The sequence below is a fragment of the Nerophis lumbriciformis genome, linkage group LG16 (assembly GCF_033978685.3).
Source record: "Nerophis lumbriciformis linkage group LG16, RoL_Nlum_v2.1, whole genome shotgun sequence".
Lineage (NCBI taxonomy): Eukaryota > Metazoa > Chordata > Actinopteri > Syngnathiformes > Syngnathidae > Nerophis > Nerophis lumbriciformis.
The window spans coordinates 19,424,925-19,442,098 of NC_084563.2; the positions used below are offsets into that span (position 1 = coordinate 19,424,925).

The 17,174-nt window shown below is 39.3% G+C and overlaps 1 protein-coding gene across 6 annotated transcripts in view; it reads right to left on the reverse strand.

Annotated features, from left to right (window-relative positions):
• atp8a1 (ATPase phospholipid transporting 8A1) overlaps positions 1-17,174 on the reverse strand; it is a 342,299-nt gene that overhangs the window by 69,281 nt on the left and 255,844 nt on the right. For all 6 annotated transcript variants that reach the window (XM_072914888.1, XM_061976742.1, XM_061976744.1 and 3 more), the window contains one exon: positions 11,984-12,094. In XM_072914888.1, coding sequence (XP_072770989.1) covers positions 11,984-12,094 — 111 coding nt within the window. The remainder of the gene's footprint in view (positions 1-11,983; positions 12,095-17,174) is intronic.

Sequence of the window (17,174 nt, forward strand, 5' to 3'; positions counted from 1 at the left end):
CGCTAAAGGCAGTGCCTTTAAGGCACGGCCCCAATATTGTTGTCCGGGTGGAAATCGGGAGAAATTCGGGAGAATGGTTGCCCCGGGAGATTTTCGGGAGGGGCACTGAAATTCGGGAGTCTCCCGGGAAAATCGGGAGGGTTGGCAAGTATGCACGAAGCAAGGTCCATAAAGCAGTGTTTTTCAACCACTGTGCCGCGGCACACTGTGCCGTGAGATACAGTCTGGTGTGCCGTGGGAGATTATCTAATTCCACCTATTTGGGTTAAAAATATTTTTTGCAAATCAGTAATTATAGTCTGCAAATAATGTGCCGTTGTTGAGTGTCGGTGCTGTCTAGATCTCGGCAGAGTAACCATGTAATACTCTTCCATATCAGTAGGTGGCAGCCGGTAGCTAATTGCTTTGTAGATGTCGGAAACACGTCGTGTGAGACGATGGTTTGTCGTGATCATAATATGTAGGCGACAGTGGAAGGCAGTGTGCAGATAAAAAGGTATTCTAATGCTTAAACCAAAAATAAACAAAAGGGGAGTGCCCCTAAGAAAAGGCTTGAAAGGAAGGCTATGCAGAATAAAACAAAGTGAAATGGCTACAAAGTAGGGCTGCAACAATTAATCGATTAAATCGATTATAAAAATATGTGGCGATTAATTTAGTCATCGATTTGTTGGATCTATGTTATGCGCATGCGCAGAGGCTACTTTTTTATTTATTTATTTTTTTTAACAAACCTTTATTTATAAACTGCAACATTTACAAACAGCTGAGAAACATTAATCAAAATAAGTATGGTGCCAGTATGCTGTTTTTCCCCCCAATAAAATACTGGAAAGGATAGAAATGTAGTTTGTCTCTTTTATCCGATTATCGATTAATCGAAGTAATAATCGACAGATTATTCGATTATCAAATTAGTTGTTAGTTGAAACCCTACTACAAAGAAAACAAAAACAGAATGCTGGACGACAGCAAAGACTTACTGTGGAGCAGAGACGGCGTCCACAATGTACATCCGAACATGACATGACAATTGACAATGTCCCCACAAAGAAGGATAAAAACAACTGAAATATTCTTGATTGCTAAAACAAAGTAGATGCGGGAAATATCGCTCAATGGAAGACATGAAACTGCTGCAGGAAAATACCAAAAAAAGAGAAAAAGCCACCAAAGTAGGAGCGCAAGACAAGAACTAAAACACTACACACAGGAAAACAGCAAACAAGTTCAAATAAGTCAGGGTGTGTTGTGACAGGTGGTGACAGTACACCTACTTTGAGACAAGAGCTATATTGATGCATGCTTGGTTATGGTTTAAAGTCATATCCAACAATTGCGACGATGACTTTTTACTGTCAACTGAGTTTCATTTTTTAATGATTTCTGCTGGTGGTGTGCCTACGCATTTTTTCAAAGCAAAAAATGTGCCTTGGCTCAAAAAAGGTTGAAAAACACTGCCATAAAGACATGGATGACAGAGTCTGGTGTGGATGAACTTGACTGGCCTGCACAGAGTCCTGACCTGCACCCGATGAGAACACCTTTGGGATGAATTAGAACGGAGACTGAGAGCCAGGCCTTCTCGACCGACATCAGTGTGTGACCTCACCAATGCGCCTTTGGAAGAATGGTGGAAAAATTCCTATAAACACACTCCGCAACCTGGTGGACAGCCTTCCCAGAGGAGTTGAAGCTGTAACAGCTGCAAAATGTGGACCGACATCATATTGAACCCTATGGGGTAGGAACTTCAAATTCATATGTGAGTCAAGGCAGGTGGCCAAATACTTTTGGCAATATAGTGCATTATAAAAGATCGTAAAAATCCTTATCAGAGTTCCACAGCCTGTGAGTGACGGCAAGGGAGCACAAAGCTAAAGCCGCTACAAAATGGAGCCCCTGTGTTAGATTTCAGGCTCGAACAAAGTCTCCTATTTCTTTCAGGTGCAGAGGAGCGTGGAGGTACATTTGAGGCAACAAAAGGAGCGCCGCCACGACAGGACAGGCCCGGCGGACAACCGGCGACACACAAAAAGTCTCTTTGAAGGGCAGAGCGCCGGCGTTTTAAAGATACATTGCAGCTCCGAGCCGGGGAGAACGCGCAAATAATCCGGAGAGGAATTTCTGACCGAGATTGGATTGTGGTCTGTGGTCTGGTCGCAGCGTCGCGGTTCATTTACGGAGGCGGGGGCGAGTGTAAAATGAGAAAGACGGACAGAGGAGGTGGGATTCAAAAAGCATTTACATGAGCTTAGAAAAAGGAAGCACAAGTAGGAAAAGTAGTTTTCATGCATTATTCGAGTATTAGAAGTCTTCCCACTTTGCCACACTAGAAGTGAGCAAACGCTGCAAGATCTACTCCCTCGTCCCAGGAAGAATGCTTTGCGGAAATCTTTATTTATAGATCTGTATCGCTCTGGAATAACCTGCCTCGAATTCTCACCGGCATTGAAAGTAAACAGGTTTTTAAAAGGAAAGTAATATTTTATCTGGGTCTGTAAATTAGTTTACTTGTTGATGATTTTTGTTTGGTTTTGTATTGTGTAGTTATATTTATATGGTAATTATTATTCTGTGACTGTAAATTGTTTGCTTGTTTTCTTATTGATGCTTTTATTTTTTTTCTGTATTGTGTAGTTATAATTATATGCTTTTACTTGTAATTGTATTGAGTTTGTGGACCCCAGGAAAACCAGTGGGTTGTTGTGGCAACCAGCAAATGGGGATCCTTAATAAAAAAAAAAAAATCAAATCAAATCAAATCTCAGGTTAGCAGCCATCAAAGGATGCGTTTTCTTTGGCTTTTTGCAACATATTTATCGATTATTATGTTAAGTGATGTAAAGGTTCCTATTGATTTCAATGTTTGGTTAAGTTATTTTCACACTTGTATAGCAGTTAAGATGAGTGAACATTATACTTAAAACATTGCCTGCACAGGTAATAAATGTAGGACCCTGGAATTAATTATTTTGGGAAAAAAATTGGAGGTTACACAAGATTAGTTTTTTGATAAACAGGAAATAAAATGTTGTAATGACGAAAACTTAGAAAAAGCGGTAGAAAAATGGATGGATGCATAGTCTAACCAAAATGGATGGATGGATAGTCTAAACAAAATAAATAATCAAAATAATCAAACTTACGGCTTGTACAGACCGCTGACCTTGAGACTTTACTTTAGATGTGTAGTGAAGCCTTCCCCCAACAAGAAAAGGTAGGATAATGTAATATCATATAATCTTGGCATGCCCATAATAACACCCGTGTGTACATTGACATTAATTCTGCTAATATATATATATATATATATATATATATATATATATATATATATATATATATATATATATATATTTTATTTTTTTTATTTTTTTTATGCAGAGTCTGACTCGGTTACTAAGGGAGCAAGCAGGTGGACCTAATGTTGTGGCCGGGTGAATCTATATAATGTTTATGAAGTTTATTTTCGACCGGTAAAAAAACAGCGGCGATGACTTCACAATATATGTTTAAAAAGTGTCCATTTCAAAAGATAAATTATGATACCGTTGAAGAGGGTGGGTCGTGGTTTTATTTGCCATTTATTTGCCACAATAAATGTATTGGAAGTCTGTTATCCAAAATCCAGCTTAAAAAATGGAATTTCAAGAAAAAAGCACTATTCGCCCTACTTGGAAAACACAATGTGGTGTGTCTGTAGCTTTAATGCTAAAGAGCTGTGTTTGGCTTAAATAAACATGAAATTGTCTACTTCATCCACTTTTTACATATATAATGAAATTCTGCACAACGTAATAGACGACATATAGCACATAAGTGGGACGTTAGCTTAACTATCTATGTGAGCTACATTGCTAACATTAACAACACAAGGTTAGTCTATTCGCTGAAGATAAACAAAATAATCAAACTTACGGCTCGTACAGATCGCAGAGCGTGAGACTTTTTTTTTAGATGTGTAGTGAATCCTTCCTCCAACAAGAAAAGGTAGGATAAAGTAATCATTTCATATAATCTTGGCATGTGCATAATAAGACCAATGTGTGACATACATTGGCATTCATTCTGTTAAAAAAATTATATATACGTATATACATATATATATTTTTTTTAAATGCAGAGTCTGAATCGGTTAATAAGGGTGCAGGTGGACCTAATGTTGTGGCCGGGTGAATCTATATAATGTTTATGAATTTTATTTTCGACCGGTAAAAAAACCCAGCAGCAACGACTTCACAATAAATGTTTAAAAAGTGTCCATTTCAAAACATAAATTATAACTTATATAATTTTTCATACTATTCTATTTATTTTGACCAATTTTAAATAAGTGTCATTATAGAGTGGCCACTATAAATGGATTGGTTGTCTGTTATCCAAAATCTAGTTTTAAAAATGGAATTTCAACAAGTACACATGAAATTGTTTACTTCATCCACTTTTTACATATATAATGTCAAATTCTGCACTTGTCTAACGTAATAGACGACATAAAGCACAAAAGTGGGATGTTAGCATAGCTATCTATGTGAGCTACATTGCTAACATTAATAACACAAGGTTAGTCTATTCGCTGAACAAAAACCTAAACTTGCGGCTCGTACAGATCGCAGACCTTGAGACTTTTATTTTTGATGTGTAGTGAAGCCTTCCCCCAACATGCACATAATAAAACCTATGTGTGACATGCATTGACATTAATTCTGCAAAAATATATGTATTTATAACATAACAGAGCATTTGAAGGAGCTTAAGGAAAAAACACAGAGGCTATGTCATCCCTCCAAGCCTGTTTTGCAGGTTTCCCTGTTGTTCAGGGGAGTTTATTCCCCTGAATAACAAGCTATGTCATCCCTACAAGCTATGTCAATAACAAGTTATGTCATCCCTACAAGCCTGTTTTGCAGGTTTCCCTGTTCTTCAGGGGACTTTATTCCCCTGAATAACAAGCTATGTCATCCCTACAAGCTACGTCATCCCGACAAGCCTGTTTTTCAGGTTTCCTTGTTCTTCAGGGGAGTTTATTCCCCCGAAGAGCAGGGAAACCTGCAAAACAGGCTTGTAGGGATGACATAGCCTCTGTGTTTTTTCCTGACCTAACGTATATTCTGTTGTACCCCGGTATTGAGCACTGTATAACGTAACAGAGCATTTGAAGGAGCTTAAGGAAAAAACACAGAGGCTAGGTCATCCCTACAAGCCTGTTTTGCAGGTTTCCCTGTTCTTCAGGGGAGTTTATTCCCCTGAATAACAAGCTATGTCATCCCTACAAGCTATGTCATCCCTACAAGCCTGTTTTGCAGGTTTCCCTGTTCTTCAGGGGAGTTTATTCCCCTGAATAACAAGCTATGTCATCTCTACAAGCTATGTCAATAACAAGTTATGTCATCCCTACAAGCCTGTTTTGCAGGTTTCCCTGTTCTTCAGGGGAGTTTATTACCCTGAATAACAAGCTATGTCATCCCTACAAGCTATGTCATCCCTACAAGCCTGTTTTTCAGGTTTCCCTGTTTTTCAGGGGAGTTTATTCCCCTGAAGAGCAGGGAAATCTGCAAAACAGGCTTGTAGGGATGACATAGCTTTTGTGTTTTTTCCTGACCTAATGTATATTCTGTTGTACCCCGGTATTGAGCACTGTATAACGGATGAACCACAGTAACCTTGACTATATTAATATATCATTTGTTTATGCAGAGTCTGAATTGATTAACAAGTGTGCAGGTGGACCTTATGTTGTGGCCGGGTGAATCTATATAATGTTAATTTTCGACCGGTAAAAAAACAGCAGCAACGACTTCACAAAATATATTTAAAAATGTACATTTTCAAAAGATAAATTATGATACCGTCGGAGAGGGAGGGTCGGGGTTTTATTTGCCATCTGGGAACGTCTCAAAAATCGAACATCCTGTAGACAGACTCAAAAAAAAGTGACTGTGGAGGATAATTTATGAAAAATGTGCACCAAAGCATATCCATTACATATCATCTAGACCACAAGGAAGCGTTTTAGGTCCCCTTTAAACAGTCACTTTTGTGTAATATGAACCTTTAAACAACGGCGTACATCTACTGTACTGATGAAATGTGTTCATGCAGCACACTGGACACACTGGATGGAGGCTTAGGAAAATAAATGACGATTTTTTCTGAACTCGACAATGCTGTGTGCTGTCTGACATAACCAGCCTTGTACAGAAGAGAGTAAATGTACTCTAAAAAAATAAAGAGTTGTAGAAATGATTGGAAACTGAACACAGCCATGACATTATGTTCTTTACATGTGTATGTAAACTTTTGACCACGACTGTAGATTGAAGGTTGGCCAAATGTGATCGTTTGTTTTGTATTTCTTTCTTCAATATCCACGGAATATAAACTGAAATGCATGAGTTGGCGGGCGACACACAGCAGACCTCTCACTGATTACAAGTTCAAAGCTGCAGCAGGAATGGGAGGGGTTAAGTGTGGACTATCAGCACGAGCTTTATCAGCGGCGGCGCTCCCGTGTTTTGATCTCGCTTGTCAAGTGTCGGCGCCCGCTTTTTGCGTCTCCGTCCTCCCACACTAACGCACATTTAAGCTCACCGACATGTAATGTACGAGCAGGGGATGGAGTCCATGCTTCCTGGAGTCCATTTTTGTTTCATCTGACACCACATGGACAAAGATAAGACCTTCTGGAGGAAAGTTCTGTGGTCAGATGAAACAAAAATTCCAAAACGTAGTGCAGTTCCCCTTTAACAGTCCTCCTCTACCGAGCCAATTAGGGACCAGTACCACAAAAAGTACTTGGTACTATTTGTGGTACTGGTCCAATGTAGGCATTTCAGTAGAGGATGGATGGATGGTTGAAATATACAGTCGTGACATCACATGGACAAAGATAAGACCTTCTGGAGGAGACAAAAATGGAGCTGTTTGGCCACAATACCCAGCAATATGTTTGGAGGAGAAAAGGTGAGGCCTTTAATCCCAGGAACACCATGCTTACCGTCAAGCATGGTGGTGGGAGTATTATGCTCTGGGCCTGTTTTGCTGCCAATGGAACTGGTGCTTTACAGAGAGTAAATGGGACAATGAAAAAGGAGGATTACCTCCAAATTCTTCAGGACAACCTAAAATCATCAGCCCGGAGGTTGGGTTTTAGGCGTAGTTGGGTGTTCCAACAGGTCAATGACCCCAAACACACGTCAAAAGTGGTAAAGGAATGGCTAAATCCGGCTAGAATTAAGGTCTTCCCAAAGTCCTGACTTAAACGTGCGGACAATGTTGAAGAAACAAGTCCATGTCAGAAAACCAACAAATTTAGCTTAACTGCACCAATTTTGTCAAGAGGAGTGGTCAAAAATTCAACCAGAAGCTTGTGGATGGCTACAATAACCAGCAATGTTTGGAGGAGAAAAGGTGAGGCCTTTAATCCCAGGAACACCATACCTACCAACTAGCATGGTGGTGGTAGTATTATGCTCTGGGCCTGTTTTGCTGCCAATGGAACTGGTGCTTTAAATGGGACAATGAAAAAGGAGGATTACCTCCAAATTCTTCAGGACAACCTAAAATCATCAGCCCGGAGGTTGGGTTTTAGGCGCAGTTGGGTGTTCCAACAGGTCAATGACCCCAAACACACGTCAAAAGTGGTAAAGGAATGGCTAAATCAGGCTAGAATGAAGGTTTTAGAATGGCCTTCCCAAAGTTCTGACTTACACGTGTGGACAATGCTGAAGAAACAAGTCCATGTCAGAAAACCAACACATTTAGCTGAACTGCACCAATTTTGTCAAGAGGAGTGGTCAAAGATTCAAGCAGAAGCTTGTGGATGGCTACCAAAAGCGCCTTATTGCAGTGAAACTTGCCAAGGGACATGTAAGCAAATATTAACATTGCTGTATGTATACTTTTGACCCAGCAGATTTGCTCACATTTTCAGTAGACCCATAATAAATACATAAAAGAACCAAACTTCATGAATATTTTTTTTGTGACAAACAAGTATGTGCTCCAATCACTCTATCACAAAAAAATAAGAGTTGTAGAAATTTTTGGAAATTCACGACAGCCATGACATTATGTTCTTTACAAGTGTATGTAAACTTTTGACCCCGACTGTATATATAGTACACTATTTGTATAATATATAGTATACTATTTGTATTATATATACTACACTATTTGTATTACTATATACTACATTATTTGTATTATAGATACTACACTATTCGTATGATATATACTACACTATAGTATATATAGTATAGACATTATGTTATTTACAAGTGTATGTAAACTTTTGACTACGACTGTACTTTGTGTCTTTCGCCTATTTTACCTTCCAAGTATCTGAAACCACTAAAACGGCTACATAAAAAGATTTAAACGTAATTAATCAGCCCGACTTGCAAGAGTGTCGTCAGCTTTCCCTTCGGTTCTGTGTGCGTTTTCTTGGTTGTGTCTTTTTTGTGCAGCAGTGTTGAATCCTGGGCATGTGTGCGCTCCCTCAGCAGTAACACAAACACAAAAAGGTCGACTTATGTCATCAGGCAGCGTGGAAACACATGCACGCTTGTTTTGGCAGGACTTAGACACCACCACACAAATGTCCAATTTAATTGTTTGTTTGTTTGGTCGAAGGATTACACGAAATAATTCACTGGTTTGTTTTTTTGTAACGGTTAGGCCGGGGTTCGGCAATTAGCGCCGCCCTAGTAGAGCCCTGAAATGTATGAAAATAAAAAAAGATGGGGGAAAAAATATATGTTTTGTTTTAATATGGTTTCTGTAAAAGGACAAACATGACACAAACCTTCCTAGTTGTTAGAAATCCCACAGTTTACATTAAACATGCTTCACTGATGACAGTATTTGGCGAGTTTGTCTGACTAACTTCGTTGGTCCTTGAACTCACCATTGTTTGCTAACATGTATAGCCTTCTCCGACTCAGCCACAGAAAGACGTGCTTTATGCCACTCCTTCGCTGTCTCATTTTGTCCACCAAACGTTTTATGCTGTGCGGCGAATGCACAAAGGTGAGCTTTGTTGATGTTATTGACTTGTGTGGAGTGCTAATCAGGCATATTTGGTCAGTGCATGACTGCAAGATAATCGATGCTAACATGCTATTTAGGCTCGCTGTATGTACATATTGCATCATTATGCCTCGTTTGTAGGTATATTTGAGCTCATTTAATTTCCTTTGCTTATGTCCTCTATTTAATTTATATTTGCATGTATCATGTATGTAATATTGGCTGCATTTCTGATAGTTGTGTCTGTGCCATGTTGTTCCAGACCACAGCAAACGATACCCAGCTTGCAAAGATTGTAATAAATCCATTCGAAGAAGACACCCTGTCGTTTTCTTTAACTTGGACACACACATCTATACCTTTGGCCATTCTGAGCCAGTCATTTCCAGGAGTTATCTCACCCTCTGATACGTTTTATTTATGTTATCCAATGTTGTAAAAATGTGTAGAATACATATAAAATGTCAACAATTCTGTCAACAAAGATTTGCGTCAGCCTCTGACAAAGCTAAAATAGCTAATATAGATACTTACATCATGTGTTTCCTTCATTATAACACTTATATAAGGCTTTTAATTTTTTGTGACTCCAGACAGATTTGTTTTGGGGGTTTTTGGTCCAATATGGCTCTTTCAACATTTTGGGTAAGGCCAAGGACTGCAATGGTTTAATGCTGGTGCAGAGCTGGTTAAAAAGTTTTTTAACAAGGTGATTTTTTGGGTGACATTTCCCTGATTTTCGAAAAAAACTAAATGTATATGTGTAAATAAGACCGTTACCAAGTTTTAAGCAAATAATTGACATCCACTACATTCAGGTAAAACATTGTGAAAATGTTTCTGTGTTACGACCGGGTCGCATCGGTTTGTTCTCCCAGAGTGCAAGCGGACGACTACGGACAGGACTTGCAGATAAAGACATGATTTAATCGTAAGTTAACACTCAAAGAGGTACAAACAGAAAACAAACCGACGGAACAAGGTGCCGATCGCACCTGAAGCTAAGGCTACTACTTAGCACAGACTAGGAGACAAGCAAAACTAACGTAACAGTAGCGTGACGCAAATAAAGAAGCCAGACCGACTGACTGGCAAAGGCAGGCTTAAATAATGTCAGTGATTACAAACAAGTGCGTGTCCGGAACACAACAGGCAGGTGAAACTAATAAGTAGCCATGGTAAAAACAGGAACTCAAGGAGTCCAAAACAAACAGAATACACAAAACATGATCCGGACCACGGATCATGACATTTCTGTATGACATTCTGACAATAAAATTGCATTTCTGTACAAATATTGTTTTATTTAATATAAATTACGCAAGCCATTAATGATCTGTGATTAATCAGGACTATTCCAAATATAAAAGTGAGATTATTATGATTTAAGCAACTCCCCCGTATTTTTCGAACTATAAGTCGCAGTTTTTTTCATAGTTTGGCCGTGGGTGCGACTTATACTCAGGAGCGTCTTATGTGTGAAATTACTAACACATTAGCGTAAAATATCAAATAATATTATTTAGCTCATTCACGTAAGAGACTAGACGTATACGATTTCATGGGATTTAGCGATTAGGAGTGACAGATTGTTTGGTAAACGTATAACATGTTCTATATCAGGGGTCACCAACCTTTTTGAAAGCAAGAGCTACTTCTTGGGTACTGATTAATGCAAAGGGCTACCAGTTTGATACACACTTAAATAAATTGCCAGAAATAGCCAATTTGCTCAATTTACCTTTAACTCTATGTTATTATTAATAAATAATGATATTTATCTTTGTAGAAACACTGATCATCTTAATGATTTCTCACATATATATATAGAAACAGATAAATATCAATATGCAACACTTTATTTTTATATTTTCTCTAAGTGCACATTTTTCAAATTGAACATTTTCAAATGATCACTTCTCTTGTGAAATCACAATATCCCTTTTTAACTAGCTAGCCACTAACATTTTTTTTAACAAATCATGAATTACTTTACACCATGTTTGTACAAATAATAACTCATGTAAAATACAAAAGACAACTCTCAAATTTTGAAATAAATCATGTCACACTTTGAACTGGACACCAAATCTGTTATGTGTTTCTTTGTCAGTTAGTGAAGACCAAGTCTTTAAAATATTTTCTTGGATTTTCAAATTCTATTTGAGTTTTGTCTCTCTTAGAATTAAAAATGTCGAGCAAAGCGAGACCAGCTAGCTAGTAAATAAATAAAATTTAAAAAATAGAGGCAGCTCACTGGAAAGTGCTGCTATTTGAGCTATTTTTAGAACAGGCCAGCGGGCTACTCATCTGGTCCTTACGGGCTACTTGGTGCCGGCGGGCACCGCGTTGGTGACCCCTGTTCTATATGTTATAGTTATTTGAATGACTCTAACCATAATATGTTACGTTAACATACCAGGCACGTTCTCAGTTGGTTATTTATGCCTCATATAACGTACACTTATTCAGCCTGTTGTTCACTATTCTTTATTTATTTTAAATTGCCTTTCAAATGTCTATTCTTGGTGTTGGGTTTTATCAAATAAATTTCCCCCAAAAATGCGACTTATACTCCAGTGCGACTTATATATGTTTTTTTCCTTCTTTATTATGCATTTTCGGCCGGTGCGACTTATACTCCGAAAAATACGGTAATCATTCGACAGCACTAATACGCTGTATGTGAGTCGAGGCAGGTGGCCAAATACTTTTGGCAATATAGTGTACTTGTTCATAAACGACCATATGGTCAATTAACGCTACAATTTCCTTTCCACTTTCTCATGCACTTTAAACCCTTATTAAAGTTCAAAGTTTTTTTTTCATTCAAACGTTGAAAATGAGGCTGTTTCTAATCATCACCTGCTTCCAATTAATGCCTCGGCGATAATGAGAGCATTAATCAAGTCTGCCGGATGCAGCGTTCTGCGTTCTGCAAGCTACTTACCTCGATGATGTAAAGGACAATGTTTTTGTAGAAGCAGTAGAGGATACATTTGGCCACGCGGTTGTAATTCCAAGCTCCATGGACGAGCAGCAGGTTCTTCAAGTATTTGAACTGTGTAAAGAAAAATGACCACAGTCAACTCAACAGCACTCCCTGATGGTTCTTCACAAGCAAGCCGTCACGAAAGCCACCATAGGATTGTATGGATTTGAGGAATAAACATCGGGAACTGGAGACGGGAGAATCGTAGCGACCCCCAAACAAGAAAAAAACAAGCCATTATGTGGGCTCAAAAAGTTCAACGTGGCCGTTACATGACTGTGGAAGGATCCTTCTACAAGCACGCCTGTGGTGAGTGCTCAATTGCTGCTGGCTGATAAGTGTGATTATACTGGAACAGTTTTTACTTTGCTCTCCGAGCGACTGAAGAAAGTTTACATTGCATCCTTCAGCTGTCTGACCAAGTGGGAGTACCACATAGCTTAAAACTATACTACACTGGCTTTTCAGAATAAAAACAGACTGGTGGGTTGCATGTTAAAGGCCTACTGAAACCCACTACTACCGACCACGCAGTCTGATAGTTTATATATCAATGATGAAATCTTAACATTGCAACACATGCCAATTAGCTTACTAAAGTGCAATTTTAAATTTTGTGCGAAATATCCTACTGAAAACGTCTCGGTATGATGACGCCTGCGCGTGACGTCACGGATTGTAGAGAACATTTTGGGACAGCCTGGTGGCCAGCTATTAAGTCGTCTGTTTTCATCGCAAAATTCCACAGTATTCTGGACATCTGTGTTGGTGAATCTTTTGCAATGTGTTCAATGAACAATGGAGACAGCAAAGAAAAAAGCTGTAGGTGGGAAGCGGTGTATTGCGGCAGGTGTTGTGCTGGATAACGCACCCCCGCCGTAGAATGCACCCCCTGACTGTTGTGCCGGATAACACAGCCGGTGTTTCATTGTTTACATTCCCGGAAGATGACAGTCAAGCTTTACCATTGGCCTGTGGAGAACTGGGACAACAGAGACTCTTACCAGGAGGACTTCGAGTTGGATGCGCAGACGCGGTACAGTGAGTACGCATGCAGCTGCGGCTTCCAAACATTTGATCGCTTGCCCGTACGTGCGTGCCGCTATGTGCATGTCACGTACGTAACTTTGGGGACTTTGGGGAAATATATGTGCTTTGGGGAGGTGAACGGTACTTTGGGCTGTGGGATTGAGTGTGTTGTGCAGGTGTTTGAGTTGTATTGGCGGGTTATATGGACAGGAGGGGGAGGTGTTTGTTATGCGGGATTAATTTGTGGCATATTAAATATAAGCCTGGTTGTGTTGTGGCTAATAGAGTATATATATGTCTTGTGTTTATTTACTGTTTTAGTCATTCCCAGCTGAATATAAAGTTAAAGTTAAAGTTAAAGTACCAATGATTGTCACACACACACTAGGTGTGGCGAGATTATTCTCTGCATTTGACCCATCACCCTTGTTCACCCCCTGGGAGGTGAGGGGAGCAGTGGGCAGCAGCGGTGGCTGCGCCCGGGAATCATTTTGGTGATTTAACCCCCAATTCCAACCCTTGATGCTGAGTGCCAAGCAGGGAGGTAATGGGTCCCATTTTTTATAGTCTTTGGTATGACTCGGCCGGGATTTGAACTCCCAACCTGCCGATCTCAGGACGGACACTCAAACCACTAGGCCACTGAGTAGGTATCAGGTCCCACCCGCCTCTCACAGCATCTTCCCTATCTGAATCGTTCCCACTGCCCTCGAGTCCTTCACTCTCACTTTCCTCATCCACGAATCTTTCATCCTCGCTCAAATTAATGGGGAAATTGTCGCTTTCTTGGTCCGAATCGCTCTCGCTGCTGGTGGCCATGATTTTAAATAATGTGCGGATGCGAGGAGCTCCACAACCTGTGACGTCCCGCTACTCGTCTGCTACTTCCGGTACAGACAAGGCTTTTTTATCAGCGACCAAAAGTTGCGAACTTTATCGTTGATGCTCTCTACTAAATCCTTTCAGCAAAAATATGGCAATATCGCAAAATAATCAAGTATGACACATAGAATGGACCTGCTATCCCCATTTAAATGAGAAAATCGCATTTCAGTAGGCCTTTAAAGTTAAAGTACCACTGATAGTCACGCACACACCAGGTGTGGTGTAATTACCCTCTGCATTTGACCCATCCCCTTGTTCCACCCCCCTGGGAGATGAGGGGAGCAGTGAGCAGTGCTCGGGAATCATTTTTGGTGATCTAACCCCCAATTCCAACCCTTGATGCTGAGGTATTGGATCCCATTTTTATAGTCTTTGGTATGACTCGGCCGGGGTTTGAAGTCACTACATACCGATCTAACCACAAGGCCACTGAGCAGGTTAAAAGGAGGATATATATATATATATATATATATATACATATATATATATACACATATACATATATATATATACACATATACATATATATATATACACATATACATATATATATATACACATATACATATATATATATATATACACACACACACACACACACACACACACACACACACACACACACACACAGGTAAAAGCCAGTAAATTAGAATATTTTGAAAAACTTGATTTATTTCAGTAATTGCATTCAAAAGGTGTAACTTGTACATTATATTTATTCATTGCACACAGACTGATGCATTCAAATGTTTATTTCATTTAATTTTGATGATTTGAAGTGGCAACAAATGAAAATCCAAAATTCCGTGTGTCACAAAATTAGAATATTACTTAAGGCTAATACAAAAAAGGGATTTTTAGAAATGTTGGCCAACTGAAAAGTATGAAAATGAAAAATATGAGCATGTACAATACTCAATACTTGGTTGGAGCTCCTTTTGCCTCAATTACTGCGTTAATGCGGCGTGGCATGGAGTCGATGAGTTTCTGGCACTGCTCAGGTGTTATGAGAGCCCAGGTTGCTCTGATAGTGGCCTTCAACTCTTCTGCGTTTTTGGGTCTGGCATTCTGCATCTTCCTTTTCACAATACCCCACAGATTTTCTATGGGGCTAAGGTCAGGGGAGTTGGCGGGCCAATTTAGAACAGAAATACCATGGTCCGTAAACCAGGCACGGGTAGATTTTGCGCTGTGTGCAGGCGCCAAGTCCTGTTGGAACTTGAAATCTCCATCTCCATAGAGCAGGTCAGCAGCAGGAAGCATGAAGTGCTCTAAAACTTGCTGGTAGACGGCTGCGTTGACCCTGGATCTCAGGAAACAGAGTGGACCGACACCAGCAGATGACATGGCACCCCAAACCATCACTGATGGTGGAAACTTTACACTAGACTTCAGGCAACGTGGATCCTGTGCCTCTCCTGTCTTCCTCCAGACTCTGGGACCTCGATTTCCAAAGGAAATGCAAAATTTGCATGGTTGGGTGATGGTTTGGGGTGCCATGTCATCTGCTGGTGTCGGTCCACTCTGTTTCCTGAGATCCAGGGTCAACGCAGCCGTCTACCAGCAAGTTTTAGAGCACTTCATGCTTCCTGCTGCTGACCTGCTCTATGGAGATGGAGATTTCAAGTTCCAACAGGACTTGGCGCCTGCACACAGCGCAAAATCTACCCGTGCCTGGTTTACGGACCATGGTATTTCTGTTCTAAATTGGCCCGCCAACTCCCCTGACCTTAGCCCCATAGAAAATCTGTGGGGTATTGTGAAAAGGAAGATGCAGAATGCCAGACCCAAAAACGCAGAAGAGTTGAAGGCCACTATCAGAGCAACCTGGGCTCTCATAACACCTGAGCAGTGCCAGAAACTCATCGACTCCATGCCACGCCGCATTAACGCAGTAATTGAGGCAAAAGGAGCTCCAACCAAGTATTGAGTATTGCACATGCTCATATTTTTCATTTTCATACTTTTCAGTTGGCCAACATTTCTAAAAATCCTTTTTTTGTATTAGCCTTACACAATATTCTAATTTTGTGACACACGGAATTTTGGATTTTCATTTGTTGCCACTTCAAATCATCAAAGTTAAATGAAATAAACATTTGAATGCATCAGTCTGTGTGCAATGAATAAATATAATGTACAAGTTACACCTTTTGAATGCAATTACTGAAATAAATCAAGTTTTTCAAAATATTCTAATTTACTGGCTTTTACCTGTATATAAATGTATATACATATACATGCATACATATATACATATACATATATATACACATACATACATATACACATATATACATACATACATACATACATACATATATATATACACATGTACATAAATATATAAATATACATATATATATATATATATATACATATATACATATACATATATATATATACATATATATCCATATATACATATACATATATATACATATACATACATATACATAGATATACATATATACACATATATATACATACATATATATATACATACATATATATATACATACATATGCTGTATATATATATAATATATATATATATATGTGTGTGTATACATACACACACACACGCACACACACACACACATATGCTGTATATATATATAATATATATATATATATGTGTGTGTATACATACACACACACACACACACACACACACACACACACACACACACACACACACACACACACACACACACACACACACACACACACACACACACACACACACACACACACACACACACACACACACACACACACACACACACACACACACACACACACACACACACACACTGTTTTCGGGAATTTTGCCTATCCTTCACAAACAAGACAAGAATGCACGTCTTTTTCTTTATTTTTTCAGGATTTTATAGATAAAAACCGCTTGCAAAATGTGGCTAATGTGAGTCACCGTTTTAGCCTTCAAAGCCCTTTATAAAAAACTTCAAAACCCTCCATCAAAAAAATGTATATACACACACTGTAAATGAGAACAATCTTTATGTGAGACCAGAATAAATAGTGAACAACTGCTAGCACAAGGCAGCTGACAAGGCGCATCTTTGGGATTCATCTATTCCGCTTATGAAGCCCTCTAAAAACATTGAAAAAAACACCAACAACACTCCATGCACATGCACTGAATATTAACCCAGCTATTGTAATTGCAAGAGCCAACACCAAGAAGCTACTTTTCTGGCGTCTTGCTCACA